The 27,323-nt window shown below is 37.5% G+C and overlaps 4 protein-coding genes across 4 annotated transcripts; 2 read left to right on the top strand and 2 right to left on the bottom strand.

Moving 5' to 3' along the window:
- The first annotated feature begins 173 nt into the window (after nucleotides 1–173).
- On the top strand, nucleotides 174–7,323 carry LOC108669327 (zinc transporter 6-A). The gene is made up of 9 exons (XM_018156631.2): nucleotides 174–419; nucleotides 2,291–2,415; nucleotides 2,742–2,854; nucleotides 3,246–3,431; nucleotides 3,840–3,962; nucleotides 4,209–4,338; nucleotides 4,573–4,706; nucleotides 5,490–5,613; nucleotides 6,121–7,323. The coding sequence occupies exons 1-9, from the start codon at nucleotides 293–295 to the stop codon at nucleotides 7,063–7,065; spliced, it is 2,007 nt and encodes a 668-aa protein (XP_018012120.1). The 5' UTR covers nucleotides 174–292; the 3' UTR covers nucleotides 7,066–7,323.
- Nucleotides 7,324–8,771: 1,448 nt separating this feature from the next.
- On the bottom strand, nucleotides 8,772–13,858 carry LOC108669340 (dihydropteridine reductase). The gene is made up of 5 exons (XM_018156649.2): nucleotides 13,704–13,858; nucleotides 11,962–12,154; nucleotides 11,393–11,533; nucleotides 10,238–10,430; nucleotides 8,772–9,857 (listed from the first exon to the last, which is right to left on the bottom strand). The coding sequence occupies exons 1-5, from the start codon at nucleotides 13,782–13,784 to the stop codon at nucleotides 9,758–9,760; spliced, it is 708 nt and encodes a 235-aa protein (XP_018012138.1). The 5' UTR covers nucleotides 13,785–13,858; the 3' UTR covers nucleotides 8,772–9,757.
- Nucleotides 13,859–14,807: 949 nt separating this feature from the next.
- LOC108669344 (UDP-glycosyltransferase UGT5) lies at nucleotides 14,808–22,157 on the top strand. The gene is made up of 9 exons (XM_018156653.2): nucleotides 14,808–14,830; nucleotides 15,760–15,969; nucleotides 17,151–17,408; nucleotides 17,628–17,858; nucleotides 18,121–18,285; nucleotides 18,473–18,689; nucleotides 18,901–19,120; nucleotides 19,555–19,650; nucleotides 21,493–22,157. Exons 2-9 carry the CDS (start codon nucleotides 15,799–15,801, stop codon nucleotides 21,677–21,679), a joined length of 1,545 nt encoding a protein of 514 aa, XP_018012142.1. The 5' UTR covers nucleotides 14,808–14,830; nucleotides 15,760–15,798; the 3' UTR covers nucleotides 21,680–22,157.
- A 2,612-nt stretch (nucleotides 22,158–24,769) lies between these two features.
- Nucleotides 24,770–27,170, bottom strand: LOC108669342 (protein sel-1 homolog 1). The gene has a single exon (XM_018156651.2). It carries the CDS (start codon nucleotides 26,884–26,886, stop codon nucleotides 24,949–24,951), a length of 1,938 nt encoding a protein of 645 aa, XP_018012140.1. The 5' UTR covers nucleotides 26,887–27,170; the 3' UTR covers nucleotides 24,770–24,948.
- Nucleotides 27,171–27,323: the final 153 nt, after the last annotated feature.

Below are 27,323 nucleotides of genomic sequence, written 5' to 3'. Positions count from 1 at the left end.
TATCTACTGCAGTATTTTCCGATGTTCGCAACGACGCTTTGCAATTTCGTAGAGCGTGAACAATTTGATATTGAACATTTAAATCACGACACTCATTGAAAGTTCCTTTGCGCACTAAATTCGTATCAAGAATTGCTGAAAATTGTAACGAATGCATTCACCAACGAAATCCTGCTTTCCTTCCGAACGGAAACCTGCTGTGTCCGATTTTTTTTGACGTAAATACTGCAGCACTGTGGTCCGATGAAATGTCGAAAAAATTGTACTAAAAGAAAAGGCAAAACTCGTAATAATGACATCTTTTTGGAATGACCTAGTCCAATTGCTTTTAAAGAACTGGTTTCATTCGATACTTCTTCTGGTTTCATTTTTTCTGTCTGCCTATCAGAGTTTCATATCAGAACATTCAACATGCCTTGGTGAGTGTATAAAAAATAAATTGATCTTGGACCTTTTTGTATTTGACGGAGCAGTTTTTTCGAATAATTAAAATGTATGTTATATATTCTCAATAGTTTTCTCTCTAAATAACATGTCTTCAAAGTATAAAACCTCAATAAATTTTTTTTACAGACTGTGTGTTACCTAATTTGAGACACCAGAGAGTGACAGATCCTATGCCTAATTGCCTATTTAGCTATACTGACAAGTCTGACATCATTAGGGTAAACGCGGTATATTCCGACACTTTAAGGGCACATCGAGAAATGAAAAACTATAAAAAAAACCGTATGCATTACGTAAGTTCTGTTGCCTTCACATGACTCTCAAAACACTTCACTACGCGTCAGCAACGATGAAACGTCACAAAATGTTGCCATATTTATTAAAAAGCCTTTAGAATGGAAACCTACCAAATCCCTATATTCCGTCACTTTGTGTGGCAACATCCGACACGTGGTGAGTCGTATTGCGTCAGCGCTTCAAATTTAACTGATATGTATTGCCGACATCCACATGTTTGAATTCCGTTTGCTGTGTGAGCTGTATTGGGATACAACACGGCTTTGAATTAGAACACTAACGAATATTGAACTACTTAATTACGTTTTAATTAACAGCTATTAGGCTTTTAATTAAGCAAATTTCAATTTTTGTACAAAGCTTTGAACAATCTGTGTGTGTCCAATTCAAGTTGTGTCGGAATTAGTTTTCATGTGTCGAAATCCACCATCTCAACTTGATCATCTATTAATTTATTTACAACTTGAAATCAGCAAATTCAAGTATACTTAAAGGATTCCTAATATATTCACAGACGTATTTAAAAGTCTCAAACCATAATATTCTTCCTATAAAAACAGTTGTTTACTATTTGGTAGAGCCATGTCAACTGTCAAATTTGACACATTTTTCGATGATCTCACCACGTGGCATGCATTGTCTCTCTTTGGATCTCAATATTTTCCTGCTAGATGGCCAAGACCTAGTGTTTTTGCAGTATTTCGACACGCAAATGTATGACGTCACCATTTCAACCATCAATGAACGCATGGAACTAAAACAAAGCTTAATATAAAGGAAAAACTAGAGAAGTGACGGAATTACCTACGATGTCGGAATATACCGCGTTTACCCTAATAAGTAATATAACTGATATTTTTTATAATTTTTGCACAAAAATAATTTCCAAGCATTGTGCAATTATTTTTTGATGGCTGAAATTATTTCTTACATAAGTTAAGATAGATTGAAAACTGTTCAATTTGTTTTGAACCTCATCAAATGACACCTTTCTTCCAGTCCACTATGCAGAGGGTGGATGCAGCGTTGCCAATATATGGATTTTTAAGCCCAAAGCGTCGCCGGCCATTTTAAAGATGCGTCGCCGTCGCTGCATCGTATTCCATCCAACGCACCGGAAACCTTACTTTTTTTCTAAATAGTTGGTCGAAGACTGAAAAATATATTAAATGCAAGAATTTCAATCTAAATGTGTCGGCAAGATCTTCTGAAGGCGAAAATTTGGCTACTGAAGCGTCACCAAAGATCTTGCAATATTCATCCACTCTCTGCACAGTGGCTTCCAGTGAAGATGCAAAATGGATTGATAAGATCTGTGAAAACACTTGAAAAAGTTTTACAATATCATGGCTATAGTTAAAAGAATCTCAATCCACGCTTTGCAGATATTTTCAAGCATAATAATTGAACCACTCTTCCCCACTAAAATGAGTTACTAATTACAACGGTTAGGAAGTATTGTATAAAAATGGATTGAAATGGATTCACAAGTAATTAAATTAATTTATAAGCCATATTCCTAAACATGTTTTCATTTTTTCCCCAGCCTTATTGTCATTCAACAACCTCTGTTTATTCAACCTACTTCGCATTGTGAGTCATCTGATTGGGCTGTGGTCTGACTCATTTACTCCTAGCAGCAATTATAGCTATGGACTCATCAGAGTAAGAGTGAGTATTCCATTCTTATGTGGAACAGTATCAAATGAAGACTAGCAATCAAGCATTGTCTATCTATCCAAAACATTCAAATACCTTCTAATGCAATTAAATATTTTTCAAATTTTTTTAATGTTGATAATGCTATTTGTGTAAAAATCAAACTTGTGTTTCATGGAAGACTAGAGAATTTGTGTGTCAATAAAACAAGCTAATTATAAATAAAACAAACAAACAAAACAAAATCTCTGGTCTTCAATGAAACCTGCTTGAAGTAACAAAATTTGCCAACCTATGCTAATATCTTGATTCATACATGTATTGTGCCTAATTCCTAGGTGATGGTTGTGTTCAGCAGTCTAGTGTTGATGGCTCTGGTTACCTGCTGCACTCTGAGGGTTATCCTAGTGTTTCTTCTTATTAAGAGTGGTGATGTTCTTAGATCTTGCAGGTTAGTATTGAGTTATTTGATTTTATGCTTTTTTCAGTAGAATTTGATGGTAAAGCAAGTTACAACTTGATTAAACCTCATTAAATAATTGCTGTGAATTGATTCATGGGAGAGTCCAAAATACCATGTTTTTATGTGGCATGTTTTCCCATGTTTTTATGAGGCATTGTTTTCCATGTTTTTATGTGGCACATGTAATCAATGTTAATGTTGGTTCAATTATTTTAAATCTGCTTGAGTTGGTAATTTGAATTATTGTATTCATGTTTATATGATACTAAAAATCTAATCTAATCAATTGAATATTTTATTCAATTCATTAGTTGTATAATCATTTCTTATGATCCTAGGAGTTTCTCCATCATAAATATTCAGTATCATTTGTTGGCAGTTCTGCTGGTAATGCCCTGCTGCTTGGCTTGGAGGTGTTGGTGCTGACGGCTGTCATCTCTGGCACTATGCCTGTGTCTCCTATTGACTGCGTCATAAGAGCTGCTTCAACTGCAGCTTCTCATCCTTTTCTCACTTCTTTTTCAATAATGTCCAAGAAACATTTGCCAAAAGCCTGGAGACCTAGGTAGTATCATTATTTTTAAATTTGTTAAGTGATTGTGTTTATAAATTTATTTCTGTTTGTAACTCTTTGATACTGAATTGAAATTTTTGTGGATTTCTATATGCATATTTGCCTCATTCTTCCATTAAATATTAGTGAGATATATTTTGTTACATGAGCAAATCTACTCTGATAATATATTACTAGGACTATTATTTCAAAGACTTTCAACTAGGGTGACTTTGGAAACTGCCCATGACTTAATTTTCAGACTGTTTATTATTGGCTAAATTCACCAAAATCCTGGTCAAAGCTTTTCCAAAAACCCAAGTTACCTGAAATATAATATTTGTCACCCATATTCTGATCTAAGTGATTTGAAGCTGGCCTATCCCACTCTGGTTGACTATACTAATTTTTTTTTTTCAGATCGATTCTGGGCTCCCATGCTTACAAGTTTCTTAAAGATCAACTCTGTCCTGTTCTCCTGCTAGTGTTTACTAGTTGGCTGATGCTTGTTTCTCACAGTGTTACCCTCTCCTTCATAGCCAGGTACAATTAATGTAATTGGTATTTTTGTGTCAATATAAAAATTCCCTAATTTATTCACATCATCAAAATTTTAGAAAAGCTTCTGAGCTCCTCTCAAAATCATTAAATGAGAAATTGTCTTGCTACATCAATTATTTGTTGCTCTGAGAAATGTTGTGAGAGAAAGTTGAATTGTTTATTTGACTCAGGACTGGGTTAATTTCTTCAAAGTATAAGATTGTCTCTGATCAGTCTGATCTTCCACAGCTTGTTTGGTGAGATCAGCACAAGTACATTTGTACTTTTACTTGACTCAGTGACTGCTATGTGCATCCTAGGACTGGCTGCATCATACCTCTGGCAACCTTTCCTGCTCACAACACGTGTTCTAATGCAGGTGGATATCTCATTTATAAATAATTTTCTTCCATTTTGCTTCATCTTTAATCATTTTAAAGAACGTTTATTTGTTAATACATACATTATCAATAGATGATCACTTGTTATAATCGTTACAGAGCATCATATGATAACCTCAATTGCTTATACAATGCTTCAATTTTTTAATAAATAAATGCATAAACTTGACTATTATCTATATCTATGGCAGTAATATATAATCCCTGCACAGGCTGTGTCAGTGCCGAGCAACAGCGTTTTACAGAGGGCGCTGCACAGAGCCTCCACCATCGACGGGGTCCTGGAGCTGCGACATACCAACGCCTGGTCCCTCACCCCCCACTGTTTCAGACCCCATGGCGGGAGGTAAGTCCCCCACTGTTTCAGACCCCATGGCGGGAGGTAAGTCCCTCACTCTTTCAAACCCCATGGCGGGAGGTAAGTCCCCACTGTTTCAGACCCCATGGCGGGAGGTAAGTCGCCCACTGTTTCAGACCCCATGGCGGGAGGTAAGTCCCCACTGTTTCAGACCCCATGGTGGGAGGTAAGTCCCCCACTGTTTCAGACCCCATGGCGGGAGGTAAGTCCCCACTGTTTCAGACCCCATGGCGGGAGGTAAGTCCCCCACTGTTTCAGACCCCATGGTGGGAGGTAAGTCCCCCACTGTTTCAGACCCCATGGCGGGAGGTAAGTCCCTCACTCTTTCAAACCCCATGGCGTGAGGCAAGTCCCCCACTGTTTCAGACCTCACTTTGGCAGCGGGTGATATCCCTTCCTGCACTAAGACCCCACAACGAGAAGAGGTTAGCCCGTTCGTTTCATTAGACCACGTCACATGTTCTTCACTGCCAGGTGGGTTAGAATTCTTTTATAGCTGAAGCTTGAGTACCGGTATTTGGTGTGGATGCTCGACTCTCGGCATGCCAATTTATGATCCCTCTGAAATTTTTGTGTTCATTTCTAGCGCATTTTCTCATTTATGAAAGAAGGCGCTATTATGCTAGCCATGTCCGTCTGTCTGTCCGTCTGTGACTTCACGTTTTCGTCAACGAGAAAATGCGCTCTCTGTCGCTCACTGCAGTGAGTACTGAGTTATATTTTTTATCGTAAGTTTGGAAATGATAACTGCATCTCTGTAACGTTGTGCAGTTCACACACCGAGGCGCTGGTGTGCAGCGTGCTGGTGCGGCTACAGCGCGATGCTGACCCTGCGACAGTCGTGAGGCAACTGAAGGAATGTTTACAACATTGCGTAGCTCACCTCACTATACAGGTGAGAATTACGGCTTACTATTCACACATTTATTGCGGAAATCAATAAATGCAATCGATTTTAATTTTTACTGCGTAGTAAATGGTCGATACACTGGAAAATCTGGTCCCACTGAGAATTTTACTTGTTAAAGAAAATGTTTCTATTTTATCTTGTCATTTCTATTTTTTATGAAGTGCTCACTTTATCTCAGTGCAAGTTTTTGGAAAATATTCATTAAAAAATAAATTGTGCTCATTTTCAGTAAAAATTCTAATTTGTGTTTTGTGTAACTCGTTATATTTTACAGAAAAAAGATTTTGCTGCAATTACACAGATTGAGGCCAACTTGTTTTTAAGATATATGTTGATAATCAGTATAAATACTTCTATTTGCATTTATAAAACATAAATTTACTCAGACCAGTCTCATTACCTTCTTTTGTTTGGCTACAAAATCAGGTAATGTTTTCGAATGATTTGAGTGCTGGAAAATACGAAGGTTTTCCATGTATGTGCTTTGAGCAGGTGTACAAAGATGATTGGGAGCAGTCTGCAGGTGCCGCTGTTCGAGTACCGCAGCGTCCTTCACTCATTCAAAATTTATACAAGACAGAAGCCTCAAAATTCAACTCCAACGTTCCGAAGATTCTACCTAACAAGCATACTGCCGCTATGCTGTCTGTATCTCCAGCAATCAATTTGATACTGGAGGATATACCTCGAAATACCTCTAATGTATCGCAAAACCAATCTATAATTGAAGCCCAACAGAAAGTGACTAGTAGTTTCTACTCTGAAAAAATTCCGACAATGAGCCAGCAGTCTATTGTGCCACCATTACCTCACAATGTTTCTCCAAATTTCATCAGCAATATGGATAAGACTAAGACGTACCTGGCAGAAGGCGACGTGAGCAATTGCATTCCAATTCCCGATAGTTCCTCAAACTCTCACTTGAATGCAGCATCAATATCTCATATTCCGTCGTCCGTTTCTTCCGGACTTGGTATGAAGAGAACCTTCCCTTCACACCACTACGTCAACGTCAACCTTCCCACATATGAGGTCGGGACTCGGCTCAGCTACAGTCGCAGAACAGGGCTACAGGACGGACTCAGTTTGCCTCCTCACACTGATGTGAAAGACCGACACTTAAGTGATGAAAAGGCCGATCACATTCAAAAATATCAACAAATTATTACAAGATGCGAAAGTAAAAACTCAGAGAACATGAACTCTATAGATCAGGAATCAAGTCATTACGTAGATTCTAGAAATGAGAATAGCAATGTCCTAAAAAGCTTTCATAATGCTGTATTCCATCCTAGTCCTAGTTCGGTTTTAATGAATCAAAATTTAGTGCAGCGTGATGGCATTAAAAGTGAAACTCTAACTAAATGGCCTTACAGCACCCATTACGATCTCGATGAACATGCCTATGTAAACATTGATTTCATTGGTAAATCTTAGTTCAAAAAATGACCTGCTTCTTTTATGTCTATAATAATTAATGTCCAATTAATTACTTCATGTTAACGGAAGAATACTTGTTATTGTTGAATTGAAAGATACATTTATATGACTCTTGTTGCTTTAGACAGGGAAGATTGACAGTATTTGATATCTTTTTTGGGGGGATTTTTGGTAATTGATGTTTTGCTTGTCGTGCATCTATTTACAGTATCATGCCTATCTGTTGAATTGTGATTAGTAAAACATGTAAATGACTTCGTACAATTATCATTTTCCGTCTCCTACCATTTTGATAATTCTTTACCATTTTAATAATTCTTTTAAGTACAATTTTAATAATACGTTCAAGTACAATTTTAATAATACGTTCAAGTACAATTTTAATAATACTTTCAAGTACAATTTAATAAAAAATGAACTTTCCATTATTAGAGTCTTTCATGTCGCTAAGTCGTTGTTGAGACTGCTCATTACTTATCACTTTTAACTACAATATCTTGATGAGGCTTAGCAAAGTGCGGTAAGGAGACACGGGCGCTGATTTTGAACATCAGCGCCTCGTATATGCTTTGTTGTGCACGCGTTGGTTCGCTCACATTTGCATAGGAGCTCAAGTTTGGCAGCAGGCTGCTGCTGACCGCTTAAATTAACAGACTTCACTCGTTCGCGTCGCACTTCTTGGATTTCGTCGTAGGCAAAACCAATTTAATTCGAAATCTGTCAATTCCGCAGTAATTCCTTATTACTGCGGTAATCGAATGTGATACAGCATCTTGTGCAATTCGCGCTCGTATTGAAAACTGATTCACTTGACGGCAATTCGTCAAAAATTCTAACTTTTTCTTTCTGTCCCGAAAGTTTGTCTGAGCGTTGAATTTGTCGGAAGAATGATCATGCACGACATGCTAATTTAATTTATGCAAAATTTAATCTTAGTATCTTTATAAAACGTGGGTTATATTCTCGATGGTTTCTAGTTCTCCTTATTCTGACCAATGATTATGTTATCTCAAAGAGTAATGATTAGCGTAAACATCATTTCTTTGCAGTTGTTTTCGTCATGCAAAAGAGGAAATTTTTTCTTCAAATTAATTTATCTCAACGAAATTGGTTACTCAGGTCGTAATAAGGACAAATTCACCCTCATTGTCCACTCGGGGAAAAAAACGCGTCGTATTGTAATTGAAGTCGTGACGACATGCCTCGTGCATTTACGCAGTTATAGATGAACGCCTCGTCTTACTTTTCGTCCGAATGTGCCTATTGTTGTAATTGCCCATCCTGGTAGTGGCGACTAGGGAGGGTAGGGGGGTGATAGGTCAGTTTTTCCGGGCACTTGGTGCCACTGGTAGTTCTACAACCATCACCGGCTCGGTGACCCGCCAAAACCATTTTTTGCATTACACAACACCCCGGACAAGCCAGGTACTCATTTATCAACCAGAGTTGAATGAATGGCTGAGCTTCCCGGAATAACTTCTACTCAGTGGGACTCGAACCCGGGAGCTGGGTGCGAGATGCAGAGTCTCTCACCACTGCACCACCACAGCTCTCCGAATGTGCCTCGCCGGGTAAGCTTCAGTTGTGTTGGAGACTGGTTTTAATTTATGAAGTAATGTGCAATAGTTTGCACTAACCAAAGGCATACTAAGGAAAGTTAATCAGTTTTTTTCATTATATGGGTCAAGAAAATATGTTTTCCATGCAGAGACCAAGCAAGGAATGTATTGGCACAACATCACAACCATGCTATAAATTTTTCTAGAACTTTGAAAATTCGGTTTCCTAATAAAAAATTACCTTTAATTCGCGTATCAGTAGCTATAATGAATAAACGATTTAATATTTAAACATAATGCCACATGCGTTTACAGTTAGCTTGATTACGATTAATGAATCATAAACATTAATAAACTGAAACTGCTCAACTGTTGAAAAACAATAAAATGCCTAATTAAATGTGAGAGTATTACATTAATCATATAGGATATACCGTAATTTCATGTTTATGCCCTTCATCTAGTACGAGTCCAGTTCCTAGCGTAGATATTAATCGTGAAGGCTTAATGTTCACTATAACCAACCTTATAACTAACGTGTTTCAAGACATGGCGCTGAGTAAGTCCATAGCAAGATAACAAATAAGAAGTATCGATGAGACTCTGTTCCGATTTGATATTTAAAACAAATATATGTCTCACAAAAAGTTATTTGAACGCTAGAGAGCATATAAGATAAAACTATAAAGAAACGGTAAATTGAATTACTACACATGAGTAATAATAAGAGTACGTACACAAGTATAAACCTACACTCGTACTTGAAAGTGAACATTATGGCACTTAGGTCACACACGTGAAACTAATAGCAATTTATACAACGTAAAAACCAATTTAACACATTGAGCAAAGTAATACTGAACATAAAAAGCATCGCAACTTTGTGATGCAAAGTTTCTTGTATGTATCAGAACAAATGAAACGTCTAAATTATGATTTGCGTTTGGTGCCGCACTAAAGAAGCAACTGTCATATTGCATTTAATATAAAATTTATATCTGTAATCAAACTGGGGCCTAAAGCCAGTCATAGAATGAGCGTTTTATTGCGTAACTCATTGACAATTGAACTAAAAAATTTGCCGAGCGGAAAAAGCGATGATGAAAAGCATCTGATCATGCAACAGTTTTTCATTCGATCTTGAGTTGCGTGACGTTGTCTTTTGTGATGAGTTGCACCAGACTGCCAGAGGCTGGGCGCTGTTCGTTCTTCACCCACGCCTCGAAAGTTCTGTGTAGATACAAGCGCATTAAGAGCCACATAAATGCGGTATTTTAAAATATCGCTGATATCTTTGTAAATTCTTTCTTTCTAGTGTACAAACCATCAACGCATAATAACACAGTAAAACAAGAGTTGAGCTGCAATTGTCTCACAGCAAAAGCGAACAATTTTGAATAGTAAATGATAACTAACAAGTTTCATTTGTACTCGACAATAGGATTGATTTTATTTTTCTTCATCTAATCAACTATCGCCTGAATCAACCGTGCTCAAAAGATTGATACCTAATTAAAAATATACATGAACACAACGAACATGCACACAACAAAAAATAAGATACTCTAAAATTTGCATGAACTTAATCAAACTGAGAAAGATCTAATCACTTAGCAACAAAGTCGAGAGGAGTCCAGGTGCTGAAGTCAGCCTTGCTCATCCACTTCCTATTCATGGGCGTGTTGAGCGTGACAGGCAGGATGGCGAGCGCTGTAGCGTTATCAGGCAGACCTGATCCTGGCCCTGCCAGCGACTGCGTGAGCTGGTGCACTGCAGCTTTAGCCATGCCATATCCAATCATACCTTGGAAATGAATGCGTAAGATTACGAATGAGATACGAGGACATGCAACTTGGAATTTTAATTTTTGATTTGATTTAATTTTAATTTGAGCAAGAGAAAAAACATTTTTTTAATTTGAGCATAGAAAGAATTTAAGTATTAGGAACAACTGAAGATAGCATGTCATTTATATATCTTACTCACATTGCTTTGAGAATTAATCACACCAATATAAAACTCAACTGCCAAATGCTAGTCTATTAATTCCATACTTAAAACCCAGAGCCTTAGAGTTGAATCGGCCACCTTACTGTATTCGGCTGTTATTTATTTAATATAACCGAAAAGAGCTGCTGGTCAAGCTGGTTCATGATAGCCTGCTAGGTCTTGGAATCAGTTACAAAACTGGTGTAATATGTTGGTATGATATACGTTCAAGTATGATATCATACTAGGTATAACAATGTCTGAGACAATGTGATTATTATGCCAAGAAACAGCCCACTGGGGAATTCGATTTGCGTGTGATACACGCAAATACTAGTGTATCTAATGTTATACAATGAATACATTCAATGAAAATCATTATTAAGTGATTATGTCTTTTTGTGTACCAGGTAATTACAGTTAGATTCATACAAATGCACAAATAGGTAATGAGATTGTTCTTATTCTAATAAAGGTCACAAAACCGAAACAAAAATTTTCCCCTGTTGATCAATGGATTCAGGATGGAGATTTGTAACATTCAGTAATTACAAGTGATGCATGGAGACTTTCAAATTGCTTAAAGGACACAAATTAAAATCATGCCGTGATCTTTGTGGACAGTGTATAAGTAATAAGAACACACGCTGCCCTCTTCATTCTTACAGTGCATTTTCACAAGATCCACAAGGGCCTATAAGCATTGTGACAAAAATGCATTTAATTACATTGCTAGCAATGGCCAGATACAACTCGAGCATTAGTGGCTCAATTACCAGGAGTGCCAGCAAGAGCGGGATGAGCACCAGGCAGCACAACCAGACCTCCAGGCTTCAGGAACTTAGCAGCAGCCTGAGCAGTGATGACTGAAGACCAGACTGACTGCTGCCACATCAGTACGCTACTGCTGATCAGGCCTGGGAAAGAGCTTAATATAAGGCAGGTGCATGAATAAATATACAGTTGCAGGAGGTAAACCAAAATATAAAGGAAACCACTCAACTGAATCAATTGTTGGTACTGAGACTTTAACTTTTCCTAAATGTACCTAAATATGATCATTAATAATAACAATAAATAATACTAATAATAATAATTGATCCTTGATCATTTATATAATTTTAGATGAAAATATTGTTTACACAGTGAAAATACATAAAAAAATTAGGTGACAATTTTTCACTGGTAAATGATTAATCAGAAAAACTGTGTAAAAAGTGATAAATTAATTCATATGAACTAAGATCTGCTGTCTTATACAGTTTTTTCCAATGAAGTTAAACTGAATGCAGACAAAATAAATAATAAAATCAGTTTTACCACACGGCTGTAAAATAAAAATTACCATCAGAAGCAGCATTGCCACCAGCCCATCCACCAGCCACATTGATGAAAGCATCCAGTTTAGAACCATCAGCCAGGGCTTCAGAGAGCTGCTTCATAACAGCACTGGCTTGAGTATCACAATCTTCATTCTTGTTAACAGCGATGCTGATGTTGGCATCATCAACGTTCACTAAATCAATGCTGCCCACCCACTGGAAAAGAGTGTATACGGGTATATTTAATACTAAATCAATGCTGCCAACCCACTGGAGAAGAGTGTATATATTTAAGTCAAGACTTTTACTTCTTGCAAGTAAAAAAAAATGTTAACATGCATTTAGTTCTCAAACAGGACACATCCTATCAGGCAAAGGACATTGAAACAATGGTAAATCATTAACATGCATTTAGTTCTCAAACAGGACACATCCTATCAGGCAAAGGACATTGAAACAATGGTGAATCAATGTTGATTCAATCAAACATTTCATTCAATGTTGATATAACATCACTTGTCTGGTAGTGTGAAAGTAAAACAGAGAAATTAATCATACCAGCAGAGTCTCACCAAACCATCAATAGCAAACAAGCTGAAAAATTAATTATTATAGTGATACAAATAAAAATTTATCACCCAAGAAATAACAAAATTAAGGATAGACAAGCAATAAAACCAAATAGTTTTGCTGTAGTATTAGGAAAAAGGCACCAGCCTTCAATCTCTCAGACTCTGCTAAGGAATGTGTAGAAATTGTATACTTTCCAAGCCACAACTTTCTAACAATTCTGAAGCAGTAAAAATTTATACTAAATGAGTCAGCAGGTTAATGATGGTTAATAAACACATGGTTGAGTCACAAAATTCAAAATTTTCTCAGAAATCTCAAATTTGGAGCATGAAAGCCATGTTATTTTGTTAGAGCGTTAACATCTTCAACTTCAAGTTATGTATAGAACTTCTCAATGTTAATGGATTGAATAAAATTATCATGATGTACCATATAACACTCAAGTTCCAATTTTTCTCAGATGGCCATAGTGCCATCATTGTGCCTAACTAGCCTAAGTGGCAGCAGCAGCAGGGGAGGCCTGCCTGGCCCGGTAACCTCAGATATAAAAAAATTAAAGTTTTCACACCAGATGGGAAAATTTCCACACATTACTGAATCCTTGCAGCTAAAATGTTATAGGTATCTTTTCAATACTCTTGGGTTCTTTGTGCATTTTGGTTAACAATTATATAAGTAAGATATAATGCATCAAAGTGGAATCTTGCATCTTCAAAAATGGTAGGTAAACTCCTGTTGCCACTTAGAAAGAAGATATTTTCAAGGCCAGTTTTCACGCTCACATCAGCACTTGTGTAGTTGTGTCCAGTGTCACTATGCTTTCATAACAATGTCCTAATACATGAACAAAATGTGAACTTTCTTGCTACCATAAATGCCAATAACCTTGCCAAATGCCAATGTCATAGCACTTAGGTGATACATTTTTTAGCTAGTCTACTTCTCAAGTCCTGATAGAATTAAGAAAGTCTATAATTATAATTAGGGTATAACAGTCTTAACGGTGCCACTATGAATATGACTATAAGTGTCATTGATGGCAGTCAATGAATCAAGTCAGAATTTTGCCTGAGATTAGCAGACAGCTCAGGTGAAATTTAAAGCTATATGACAATGACATACTCCAACATATGTGAAACATGAATTGATGAATCATATCTTGAAAGGATATACACATTCAAATGCCACTTACATAATTGAGTTCCTTGAAGTGTTTCACCACAACACTGCCAAGAGCACCCTTTCCACCATATACAACAATTTTTCCTGCCATGTTTGTAGCTAGTATAAAATGGATGTTTTCTCAAATAAAATTGAAAGAACCTGAAAGGAAATATTGAAGATTCAGCTAAATAATTAATAATAGTTAACAAAAAATTACAGAAGAAGCACATTACAAATTTAGGTACAACAAACAAGTAAACTTAGTAAAGCATAGGTTTGCCCCACTTGGCAAATTTTCATCTTAAAATACCTAAAAATTCTAGGTACAAGTGTACAACTGCCTTCAAATGAAATTGACACTAACTGAGTAACTCTGCATCTCTGCCTAACCTAAACCAATATCTAAAATCTGAATTCTAGATTCTAATCAACTACAATATGAAAATTGAAAAGGCAGCAAGGCTCTGGTCCTCTGGTAGTCTGGTACATAGGAAGATTAATCATTAATATGTAGATAATGTAGCTTGTAGCACTTAAGCACTAAGAGTAAAAGGAGCCATAGGCTGCACAACCGCAACTGAAAGTCTGAAAATGGATACCAGATTTTTGTGTGCATAGAAAAAAAAATGGACAGGATATATAGGCATATTCAAAATCTGTCCTTTGCTTACTAGCCTTACTTCAAGCGCAATAACATGAAAGAACTTATTACACCACTTTTTCAATTTTCATTGTTGGCTAATGGCTACCGCCTACCTTCCCGATACGCAGAATAGGTACTTCAAAAGCCTTCTAAGTTCTACCAAGGACAGGCTAGGTACCAATCATGATTGCGAAAAGCATTGTGGCGTTCAAGGTCAAATTCTTGTTAATTTTTTAGGATAGTTCATGCACAGAATGTCCCACGAGGCCACGCCAGAGGCCAGAAAATCTATCTCTATAAAATAATTCGAAATTCGAGGTTTCGCATAGCTTCTTGATATACTTCCATTCTGTATAATAACAACAGAAGTAATGATCCTAATGAATTAGTTACGAAAATGCGAGGGTTTCTCAACCTTCTGGGCTTCTGCAATGACTAGGCAAATTTCTCGAGGATTGAACGCTTACCGGCTAAACATGCAATCAGTACATCGAGCGGCGCTATCGCTGTAGGTTAGTCCGTTAGTTGTAACTTGTAATGTAAGCTAGAATAAGATTTAATATAGTTATCACTACAGCAAAGCATTGTTACAAATTAAGTTGCACTATAAATAATATCTTGCCAAGTTGCCAACAATCTAACTCTAGAGACTAGACGTGCTCGTTTTAGGCTTCAGCTAGAACTGGACTTGGGCTCAACGAAACCTGTTTATTCTTCTGCGTACTAGTCCGGTTAATAAGCGCCCATTTGTTCAAAAAACTTATTCACGAGTTCTGTTAGGCTTGTCTCAAATTAGTAAGGACAAAAATGCGATGTGAATATACTGTACTAGAAGTACGCAAAATCTAAAAAACTAAGTGGGCGTTCGTCAATACTGTGTGATGTAACAATAATTCTGGTAAAAAGTTTTACAGTTGATATTGCTTCGTTTCATAATCAATTTTTACAACTATCTATTTGTTCATTTAATTTTCAATCAATTCGTTTCATTAAGCTGTGCTTTGATCATTTAAAACGATATTTAATCATCTAAATGATCAATTTACCCAACTCTACATAAGTTTACAAAGTTGATTTTAATAAAAATTGACTCATGCTATGGTACTCATTATTCTAATCAAATTACAGTTATGTTAATTATCATTTATTATGCCATGCAAAGTAAGGGTAATTTTGATTTATTAATGCAGATGACAAACAATAAAACGTGAAAACATACGTCGCATGTACTGGACAAATCAACACATAACTCTCCATGCGACTCATATCAGCTGCAAGCTTATCGCTATCTTCCTCATTGTTTTTAGCATCCAAGGTCAAGCCAACAAGAATAATATTGAGTATGGTATCGAACTTCATCCAAGCTTTCTGCACGCAACTATTCAATGTAGATTGACGTCCTAAACTTACCCATTCGCGTTCCCTTTTTTCCTCATCACAGAAATTTTACCGTAATCAATACCTCTAAATTCTATTTGTTATGTTGCTCAAACAATTAGTAATATTTAGTTTAGGCATAATCTTCAGTGAGGCAGCATTAGCTCCCCCTGAAAGACCGTACAATATTCTTCTGATCATGCCAACTTCGCCTGGAAGCCACAGAGTGTTCTTCATGCCACTCGTCAGGGCGCTTGCCGAAAGAGGACATAAGGTGGGACTCATAATTTGTGAAGACTTTTCGATGCTGTAATTAAATACGACTATCGATCAATTAAAAACATTAAATATTTTGTTTAAATTTATATATATTTAAAAATATAAATATATATTTATATATTTACACAAGATCACGTGCTATAAAAAGTGACAGATCTTACTACAGAACAGCAGTTTTCCCATTTTAATATGTACATTTTATGTATGTATCATAATGTATGATGTAAGTAGACTCGCTGAAATGTGTGAGCAGGAGCGCTGTGTGTGAATGGGCCTATGTAAAGGTGATGAGTGATGGTAGGGACGACAAATTCTTTATGTGTGACTGATAGAAATGAAAAGGAAACTGTGTTGCAATTGATGATGGAATGTGGGGCATATGAGAGAGACATCCTACGAATGAGGTGGTTGGGAGTATAAGTAATAGAGTGAGAGCTGAGAGAATAAGTGAGGAGTGGATAGCATTGTTTGAGCGAGCAACTATGGCTGTAGAGACTAGAGGAGGAGCGTAGGAGGATGTCAAGAGTTGAGTTGTGATGAGTGGAGAGGATAATGGAGGCGAAAGTCCGAGTGGATGGAGCCGAATCATCGTTGGACTTTTGCTCCTTTTTAGCGCATCTTCTCTTTCATGGAAAAAATGCACTATTGTGCTCGCCATGTCCGTCTGTCTGTCTGACCGTCCGTCTCTCCGTCCGTCCGTGACCTAAAGTTTTCGTCGACGAGAAAATGCGCTCTCTGTCACTCACTGCTGTGAGTACTGAGTTATATTTTTTTATATACGTATATGTAGGTATGTTTGTTTTTTATTATTCATTGAATATATTTTTTCTACTATGACGTTTCATTAAATGCCTTGTTTACTGAATGGTTAAGCTCCATTGGAAAACGAATATTTTTATTTGATTCTTCTTCTACCTGAATGAATGAATTTGCAATGCGCCGGCCAACAGGTCCGAGCAGGTCAACGCGCTCCAAATTCGCGCAGGTCTAAACGATTTGGTTTGTAAAAAAAAGTATCCCATAAATTCATTTTACGTCTTAATCGATTTATAATGAAGATTTTGGGCGAACCTTCTGGTCACGGAGCGAATTCATTATACAGTATACATATTGTGCACCTTTCTTATGTGTTTTAATATTACATCAAAATTTCATGTTTACAATAATCACTTGCAGGTCACAGTTTTGAATGCGCTGAAGCCTTTGGAAGGAGAACATCCAAACATCGTTCAAATCAGGCATGGTGTTACTCATGCAAATCCCGATAACATTGACTTATTTGCCCTGAGACTTGAGCCGATGAAGATTTTCGATGTATTCGCTAGCATTTGTCGTCTGATGGCGCAAGATTTCTACAACGATCCACCTATCAAGGCGCTGTACGAAAAAAGGGATGAGTTTGACCTCATAATATTGGACCACATCATTGGTGAGGTGAGTGAGTAATAATGAGAATCGAGTAAACGAAACGAAACCTCGATATTTAATTTTTCATATGTATTTTGTTCTCATATGTATTTTCTATCCTGCTAATATCTAAATGACAAAACGCGAAGACATAACTTTTCTTCGTACTGCTTCACAAATTTTAATCTCTAAGTAATTGAATATCTTTATTCATTTCTAATTACAAATGATTTTTCAATCACTAAGGCTGGACTTCCTTTCGTGCACGAGCGAACTTACATCACGATCAATCCAGCGCCGATGGACCCCATCCAGAGCGCCCATTTGGGCAACCTCCAGAACCCTGCGTACGTGGGCAACATGATCGAAGACTATACCCGTCCCTTCTCCATCGGCAGCCGCGTCAAGAGTCTCTTCATTAGCCTCCTGCTTCCCCGCCTGTGGGGCTCTTCGACCATTGATCCAGTGGAGGAAGAGGCAAGTTTGCATTTCGTAAATTTGATTCAAATAAAAACACCCAGCATGTACAAACGACAGACATAGTTTGATATTTTCTCAGAGATCAATTGGCATTGTTTATGCGAACTTAGCACATGGATGTCCTTGCCATCTCCTAGGAATGTAGGGACGAACATGAAATTAATTCTTATTTTTAATAAGAAGTTTGCACGAATAAGCAACGTTTGGGTAATCATTCTGATTACAATCATAGGGTTTAACTTGTTTTTGCTTCTTTTAGCTTCAGAAGCAGTTCCCGCATTTGCCCCCTTTCTCTGACATCATCCGCAACCAAAGCTTAGCTCTGATGAACTCCCACTTCAGCCTCGAGTTCCCATACCCTGTGGTGCCAAACCAAATCCAAGTGGGAGGCATGCATCTCAGACCTGGAAATCCTCTCCCAGAGGTGAGAACATTTTTTCCAGTTTGTCACGCTGAGCCTTGCGTTTGTTTGCAGTGATATAATTTTTCATCATTTTTTCTTTCAAGCAAAACGAATTATATAAGGTCAGCGAGAGATTTTTCATATCATTCGAAACCCAAGATAGACACTGAGATTTTTTGCCGCTACAAATGAAGGTTATTCCACGCAGGACATCGACGAATTTCTATCGGGAAGCTCACCTGTTGTGTACATGAGCTTGGGATCCATGCTCAACAGTAGCATCATGCCGGAAGCTGCGAAGCAGGCCTTCTTTTCTGCCTTCGAAAAACTTCCTTTCAAAGTAATTTGGAAATTCGAACAAGAACCGCCTAAGCCGCTTCGAAATGTATTGATGAAAAGCTGGCTTCCTCAACAAGATGTTCTTGGTGAGGCAGCGTGCCAATCTAAATCTATTCTTATTTTGTGATACAAATGCTTTCTTGTGGTTAATGTGTCGGAAAACCAAATAGTTACCTAAATTCAACATCTAAACGTGATTGCATTATTTCCGCCACTGTTTATAGCAATTAAAATTTTAGGCTTGGAAGGCTCAAAGTTCACTGAGTGTATCTTAACATTTTTCTACTTCACGCACAGCTCATCCAAATGTGAAGGTTTTCATCTACCACTGCGGGTGGTTGGGTTCTCAGGAGGCGGTCTACCACGGCACGGGAATAGTTTGCCTGCCCCTCTTCGGCGATCAGATTAAGAACGCTGTGGCTCTTGAAAACTTGGGCGTTGCCGTTAGACTTGAGTGGTCATCTGTTACCGAAGAAGCCATCCTTGCAGCTGTGTATGAAGTCATGAACAACTCAAAGTGAGTTTTTATGAAGCGTAAGAAATGTTTTTTAGGTGGGTCAGCTTCTGAAGGAATTGAACGAAGCAGCGATAAAAAAAAAAGAATTCCCGTCCGCAAGGCTTGAGGGAAAATGTAGAACGAATAGTAAAACAAGAATATCGGAGAAGCGTTGATCATATCAGTACTTAGGATTAGTATGCAAATATTTGCAATGAGATATAATGGCACAACATATGTAAAGACTTGCATGTAGTGGTATCGACAGTTACCAAGACAGTTGTTAGCAGCGTCATTCCATTTATTTGATGGCTCACTTCTACATATGATCGGCTGGGGGACCTAATTGTGGACTAAATTTTCCTAATTAATTCCGATAATTTGTTCAAATATCATTGACAGAGTATAAGAGTCACGCATCCTTGCCGAAAAACCTTTTTTATTTTCTTGCACAGATACCGCGATCGTGCCTCTCAAGTTTCAACGATTTTCAAAGACCAACCGATGAGTCCCGTGGACACGGCGGTATTCTGGACGGAATACGTCATAAGGTGAGAGTATAACAATAAAATTCATTTGGTAATTTAAGTAATACAAATCTCTCCATTAACTAGGTAATATTAATTATAATTGTTGAAAAATTAACCCTGTTTTCATACGACCTATATACTTTCTTAATAAGAGTAACCATACATGCTCAAATATCGGAAATTCAAATCTCTGCTTGATTTAAAAAATTTTTCCCTGTCACCGCACTATATCGAATAGTAAATAAGCTGACACACATTAGTATCTCATTGAGCGATCGTCAACCAAAACATTTTGGATTATATTAAAAAAAATGTCATTGGGAAGATGGGGGGAAAATTGAAATGAAATCGCCCAATCGCAAATTTCAAATATAAATTAATTTTTTTAGATTTTATTCGGATTTAAAGTATTTTAGAGCTGAATTACATTTACCAAAGAGCTGAAATACAAGTTTCCTAGAACTAAAATCCACGTATTGTGAAAGTGAAATTTTCCCGTCCTATAGATCTGAATTACACATGACATCGTAACTGCATCTAAATAAAATAAGATCTGAATAAAAAGATATAGGGTAACACGGGGCAGCGAGCCCACTGCGGGTCATGGGCCCATGGCGGGTTTCTCGCTAAGTATGACAGATATTGGTCCGTGTTCTCTACTGCCGGTCGACAGTTTCACTGGGATGAAGTGTACGGATTTACGTTTTGCTAAGTGTTTGCGTTATTAAGTTATTTGTGAATAACTGTTTTAGCCCATATCATTAGATTTGTCTCAATGACCTTTTCAAAACTATGACTAGCTTTTTGAATTACAAATTACACTTCATATTGCATGATTTTTTGATTTGCCGCCTCAAGGCAGCAGGTTTAGTTTCTAGTTATGCGTATTTATGACCCCTATATCGAGTTATTAACTCTTGCCTTGCCAAAAGTTGATTTCAGTCAATACCAATGAGCCAAAAGTTGATGAGTTTTTATGGTGCTAACTGAAATGACGATTAGGTACGAATTCCCTGCACATAATATCTGGATTATGGACGAAACTAGAACGAAGTTTTGTTCTGATCAACTAAATATATTTTTTCTAGTCAAGGATTCATTTTTTCATGTCAAGGGCGAATTTCTTATCGCAAGGATATATTTTTCAAGTCAAGGTTATATATTTTTATGTCAATGAAATATTTTTCTTCATGTCAGTGATAGATTTTTTTAGCCAAGAGCACATTTTTTCAAGTTAAGGATATGATTTTTTTGAGTTGTTAGTAAATGAATGAATGTCATATTTTTATTACATTTTTATTATTTTTAACTGTAAAGTGTTGTTTTATCATTTTTAAACGAAAAATATGCAATTGTGGTAAAGGGACCAAGGTTGGGCGCCTTGCCCCAAGCCCATTGCCCCAGGGGTGGGGCAATGGGCCCGTTTTGACACTTTTTACAAAATAGTGTTTCATTAAAAATTGAATAACTCTATAGGCGCCTAAATAACATTATACATTCCTCATTAGTTGTACCTTTAAAAAAAACAAATAATCATCTCGTATCAATTAAAACTTCATCAAAAATTTATTTTGTAAAAAGGGGGAGGCGCGCTGCCCCATGTTGCCCTACTTGCACCACGGTGATCTTTATTAAATTAAAAGATTTTTTTGCAATTAGAAAATATTTTACATCTTAATTAAGAGATATTGTGGACCTGAATTAAATGGCGTTTTAGACCTTAATTAGAAAATAATCCAGGCCTGAACTAAAATATGTTCTAGACTTGAATTAATAGGTTGTCTAGACCTGAATTAAAAGATGTTTTAGATGTGAATTAATAGATTATCTATACCTGAATTAAAAGATGTTCTCGCCCGATAGACACCACGGAGCAGTGCACCTGCGGTCGCCAGAGCGTGACTTGTCGTGGGCACAGCTGCTGTACCTGGACGTGGAGGTCGTGGTGCTGTTGCTGCTCTACGCCGCTTACAAGGCCTTCAAGAAGCTGGTTGCTCTTTGTCGTGGCTTCTTCGTCTCGAGTCAGCCATCGAAAATCAAACAAAATTAGTTTTTTTGAAGCTCCTGTACCTTAGTTCCTTTAAACTCAATTAAAATTGGCGTTTTGGCCAAATAAATTATGATCGGACAGTATAAGTAAAACGAATCATCAACGATTCATTCTAGCATCATTAAAGAAGATTTTTACAATACGGATCAATCTCCAGCTAGAGTAATATTTAATTGGCCATTATAATCACTTTCTTATTTTCAAAAGAGGCTGGTGATTGTTGAGCTTTCTGTTGTCCACCATATATATGGAGATTTGGTTCATATTTTTACAGAGTACTAACTTCATTGCTTCTTTCTTCGTTGTTTTTGATGGTGAAATGTTTTCATAGTTATACAGATTTAAAATCAAGATCATAGTCGCATAAGTTTCGTGCTGATATTAAATTGTTGATAAAAGAAAGTTTTACCGACTGACGGCTGTAAATGATTTTATGGAAAAAGTTTTTGCTCGGTTGTAGTAAAGGTAAATGTTGGGGGCTAGCGTTTCATTGCCTCAAAAAAAAAAAAAGCCCTCTTCCCGAAAAAAGGTAAATGAAAACTAGCATTAGAAAGTTATTTTATTTGAGCTTCGTAGAGATGAAAAAAAAAAAACTAGCGCAGTTAAGAACATTTGATCAAATGCAATCGAGGAACAGCATAAACTCATTTATAGAGATAAAACACGAACCACAAAATTCATGTTTAGCACTCATGAATTTCTTTCACCCAAAATCTACGAGGCCTCCACGACTGAGTTCACTTCGACTTTCATTGAAGTCACAGTAAGAAAACGAAAAATGGTTCGGGTTTCCGGAAACCGCCCGAATGAACTTTTTATATCACGCGCGACATGCAATGCTGCTCTTATGATCTACTTCGAGGGATATATTATAGTTAACTGTGAAGTGTGAGAAACAACAATTCGAAGACTGAGCATAAGTGCAAGCAGCGAGGCTCGTATGCCCTTGGTGATGATACTGTCGCCACTTCGCGACTTTGTTAACATTGAAGTTATTAAACTAACAAACTCACTTCAACTCAGGAAAAGTCTCGCATTGAATAAAGGACCTCTCTTGAGACTGAGTGACTTGAGGAATCTTGATGATCTGAGAGTGAATTCTGTACAACGTGTTCCAGACTCAGAAGAATTGAGGGACGAGCATATTTTATGGACCAATTCGTGAACGTCTCAGGCATGGTTGATCTCAGCTATTCGGAGAACACGAGATTTCAATTAGTCATCGTCTAAAAGCTTTAGTGCGAAAAACAGGAAAGAAGAAAACAATTTGAGGATATGCTTGATAAGTGCACAAGCGGTACATGTGGATAACAAAAAAAAGAAAAAAATTACAATATATTTGTCCAGAAAAAAAGGCTCAAATGTCACCACAATTCAAACAAATCACTCATTCAGTGTACAATTTTATTAATATGATTATTGATAGCTAGATTAATGGTTAACTAAATCTTATTCCCGATAATGTGAACGGAACACGATTTATTCACGTACGACAAATAGACAATAGTTTCAATCAATATATTTTTTACAATTCACCTAATGAGATATTTTGCATGAAATAGCATGATATTCAATAAATTATATAATTTTTAGCCTAAATTTCGTAAATCAAGTACTAGCTAAGGTAGGTCTTAATAGGAGCATGTAAACAGCACTGGTAGTACATTGTTTTACACGCAGTGTGATCAATAATAATGTCTAAAATAACACAGCGCAGCAGTAAATTAACAATAAATCCTAAGGGCAAGTTCGCTCCTGACATGACCTCATAACACGTGTGAGTGTATTGCAGTTTTTGCCTGGTCAGCCGCGCATCGCACGTGCGTCGCGAGAGAGACAGCACAGGTGTGACGCTGCTGTGTGACTCAAGCTAAACACCTGTATTGATCAACACATGCACATCCAACGCATTTGTCAGCCCACACACTTCCCTAACTCGGTGGTATAATAAATTAGCTCATTAGAGCTACAACTTTCCAGAAACGGCAAATAAGCGTTTGTTTTTTTAAAGAATTCTATTAATAACAATAAATTCGATATTGAAGTGAATGAATGCTTGGGTCTTCATCATTTGTGAATGCTTAATTTTTTTTATTTTGGTAGTAAGGCGGACAAATGGCTCATAAACAAATTTCAATATCTTATCTACACGCTACATCAAGCGCAGAATGATGATATGGTCTGATAACTTATCAACCTCATGATAATCTAAAAGGTCATGAATCTAAGGCCATCACAAATCTCTGGTAACAAAATGGAGCCTCTGAACCTTCAAATGCGACATGAATTTAACAATTAGAATTAACAACAGTTAGAATGAGTAAAATATGAATGTCGAATGCATTCAGAAATGAACGGTATCAAATAATGAAGTCTTGATGATATTAAAGACTTTTCCTTTCATAACGCATTTCTTGCTGAATGTATTAACTTATGAAGCATTTCTGCCCACTATTATCCTGCATACAATCGCGCAGTGAACATCAACGCCAATGAGCACACTTGACACTTATTAAGTTATTATACGTCACAAATTATATAATGCCCAAACGAAAATATTATTAAAAATTATGCGGTCTGTGCAAAACTTGGCGTTTGATGTTGGATAACTTTAATACGAGTTCATTGGGAGCCCAGTCGTTAGAGAGTACCGGCACCGAAGAAATAGGTCCGGCCATGGCCTGTTAATTGCCGATTCTTGTACTTTTCGTGACTTGATTCACAAGGGGCCTGTCGCTGATTCATGACATCGTAGAATTCTTACAGCTTGCTGCGGTTTCGAACGCATAACTCACTGCTCCAATCTTGTTTTTCCCAACCGCCCGGCCAACTCGCCGATTTTGACTAGAAGTGTTACTGGAAGCTGGGATTACACCCACAACTCACCGCTCCAATCCCGTACTTCTACTGTATTCTATTCTATTCAGACTTGGCCTATTTAACGGTGACTCCGCTATTTTTTGTATGCTAAATTTTCAATTCAATCATAAAGGAAATTATTTTTCTGTTCTAAAATAAGATGGAAGTAGTTTGAAAATTTGAATAGTTATATAATTATTATATAGAAAATTAATTATAATGTATGATAGGTATAGAATATAGAAATAGTTAATAATAACATTGACTAGTATCTATTTCAAAAGTTGATTGATGAATGAATTACAAGTGAAAACATTGTCATGGTAAACATGAGCAAGCAGATGAAAAACAATGTGGAATATATAAATTGCAGCTAACTTAATTGGCAACCTATCGATTATTAGGATGAATTATCGCCGCAAACTGAATAATATCACTATTGAACAACAAAGCCAGAACTCGTAGCTATAAAATATGCTACCAAAGACACTAACGCAATTATGTACAATTTCACCAAAATCAATCAAATAACTGGAATAATCACTGTAATTTAAATTGTAGAAATTAAATCCTGTTGTAGAATTTACAATCCAGAATAAATTCAGACGGGCTAAAGCTAATTTTGATGGCAACCACGATTCATACGAAGCATTGGAAGTTATAGTATATAAATCATATGCTTTTTGAATATCTTGTTGCACGCCTTCTCCCCACTCGTACAGGTAGGCTAGATTAAACGCTGCTTCCGTGTTGCTGGGCATTGCTTTGTGGTAGTGTTGGGCCGCCCGACTCTTGTTGCCTGGCTTGAGTCCTCCAGTTCCGTAGTATAAATGATGAGCGAGTTGTAAGTTCCCGACAGGCATGGAATGGTTCGCGGCACGTTCCCAAGTTCTTCTTTCATGGATAGCGAGGATCTCTTTTGAAGGGAACAAGGAAATTTTTTGACTTTGCAAGAGTCGCCCCAAGTTGACGTGTGCCACATTGTACCCTAAGTCAGAGAGAAGCATGTACTTGATCGCAGCGGCGTCGTAACGTTTCTTTTCAAAATCTTCATGAGCCGCGTATAGTAAATTAGACCACTCCCCGGCCAGAGCAACAGTTTTGTATAAAGGAAGTGCCAGTTCACAGAGCAATAAACTTACTTCCGTAGTACCTGCTCCAATAACCCGTACGTTTGGTCGTGACAGTTTCGTGAAGTATTCTGCCGTATACCAAGATGCAAAGACGTGTCCATTGGCAGCTGGGATAGACCAATATTCTAAAGCTTCAGCCTCCCGTTCTCCTCCGAAGTGTGTTGATAGTAGTTGACCCATACCATACATAGAGTCAACGTGACCGGCTTCAATACCCTTTTGTAGATGTTCGATTGCCACATTCAGATTTTGAGGCACACCTGCCAAACCTTCCGAAAAAAATCGAGCATAGGCCGCGTGCGCAGTGGGATCACCTAAGTCTAAAGCTTTTTCCAACAGCATTTTTGCATAACCAAGATCAGAATTTACAACTTTACCTGCTATGTGCAGGTGCGCCATAAAAATCATTGCTGTTGATAAATCAGCGTTGATTGCAATTTTCAGATATCGTTCAGCCTTCTCGATATCGTAAGGAAGACCAAGCTCTTCGCTGATGTAAATGGCGGCAACTTGCATTGCTGAATCAGCGTCTCCATGACTGGCTTGGTATTCCAGAAATTCGATTTCCTCGTCAGTGGGCCAATGGATACTGGGACCGTCGGATGGCTCGACATAAGGTCCATATGAAGCCATTGCAATTTTGGATTCGTCGATTGTTGTGAGCGCCTGCACGGCGGATTTCCTATATAAATCGAGAGCATCGGGGCATCGATGCAGCGACTTGTAGTGTTCAGCAACGATAAGCTGGGCCAGGGGATCTCCTCCGCCAGCGGCCTCAATAAAATAATCAATATCTGACATTTCACGAAAAAATTCTTTCTCCGCCAGGTCTTTCACGTTCACATCACTGGATTTTGAACTGGTCAAATTGTGACGCATCAAAAATCCAAGTACTGTGTTAGCGGCAGCCGAACCCGAGGCTGCAAGTGCATGAGCCTTCGCTTCCGCTTCAGCTACTCTTGGATAGTTTTCAACGCCTATGAGCTTCAGTAAATTTAATTCAGCTTCATAGACAAGGTTTCCATTTTTCACGTTATGTGTTATTTGGGATAGTAAGGAGTAATTTCTCTTGCCCGGGTGGTAGACAGAAGTGAACAGGTTAGGCGTGTATTGCTTCGAGCCTCTACTCACGTCATAAGTAGCTAAACACATTGCAAAAAATATCACCAATATGAGGGTAGAAATAACCGCGTTAGAAATTCTGCACTTCTTCATTTCTTCTTGACTTGGTGGCGAGGTGTCTTCAGAATACAAATGAAATTAATTTCAAATGAATGATTTATTGTAAAATCGTCTTTTCTTAAGATATTTATAGATATTGACTCGAAGGAAATGTTCGTGAAGGTGAGAAGCAATGAGAGGTCTGCTTCAGGACGAGTGTATTCTTCTTTGTACACAATCCGATAAAAATTCACGCCAGTGTTTCACTTCACTATTTGTTCAGCTGATCTCTGCAGGTAGGTAGAGACAGGGAGGATACTACTGCACCTCGCATAGTCCGCAATGGAGCACTGACGATGTCTTGTGACTCTTGTCTTGATAAGTTCTCGCTTGACAACGCCACGTGTTGTAGTGAAGCTTGCTCTGCCTATTGGCTAATGTCAAATCAGATCCGAGATAACCGTCGACTGTGTTAGTCGTCGATACAGGCA

This window comes from Hyalella azteca, unplaced genomic scaffold (assembly GCF_000764305.2).
Source record: "Hyalella azteca isolate HAZT.00-mixed unplaced genomic scaffold, Hazt_2.0.2 contig12682, whole genome shotgun sequence".
In the NCBI taxonomy this organism is placed as follows: Eukaryota; Metazoa; Arthropoda; class Malacostraca; order Amphipoda; family Hyalellidae; genus Hyalella; species Hyalella azteca.
Note: the sequence above shows the minus strand (reverse complement) of the source record. Positions and strands in the feature narration are given on the sequence as shown.

Bases quoted from the DNA above. Each gene is read 5' to 3' on its own strand.
- LOC108669327 (XM_018156631.2), top strand. From the start codon at position 293: ATGACATCTTTTTGGAATGACCTAGTCCAATTGCTTTTAAAGAACTGG. The intron at 3,432-3,839 runs GTAGTATCATTA...TTTTTTTTTCAG, and splicing joins CCAAAAGCCTGGAGACCTAG to ATCGATTCTGGGCTCCCATG. The intron at 4,707-5,489 runs GTAAGTCCCCCA...AACGTTGTGCAG, and splicing joins TTCAGACCCCATGGCGGGAG to TTCACACACCGAGGCGCTGG.
- LOC108669340 (XM_018156649.2), bottom strand. From the start codon at position 13,784: ATGGCAGGAAAAATTGTTGTATATGGTGGAAAGGGTGCTCTTGGCAGT. The intron at 12,155-13,703 runs GTAAGTGGCATT...ACTCTTTTCCAG, and splicing joins ACTTCAAGGAACTCAATTAT to TGGGTGGGCAGCATTGATTT. The intron at 10,431-11,392 runs GTAATTGAGCCA...TTCATTTCCAAG, and splicing joins CGCTCTTGCTGGCACTCCTG to GTATGATTGGATATGGCATG.
- LOC108669344 (XM_018156653.2), top strand. From the start codon at position 15,799: ATGTTGCTCAAACAATTAGTAATATTTAGTTTAGGCATAATCTTCAGT. The intron at 17,859-18,120 runs GCAAGTTTGCAT...TGCTTCTTTTAG, and splicing joins TTGATCCAGTGGAGGAAGAG to CTTCAGAAGCAGTTCCCGCA. The intron at 18,690-18,900 runs GTGAGGCAGCGT...CTTCACGCACAG, and splicing joins TCCTCAACAAGATGTTCTTG to CTCATCCAAATGTGAAGGTT.
- LOC108669342 (XM_018156651.2), bottom strand. From the start codon at position 26,886: ATGAAGAAGTGCAGAATTTCTAACGCGGTTATTTCTACCCTCATATTG.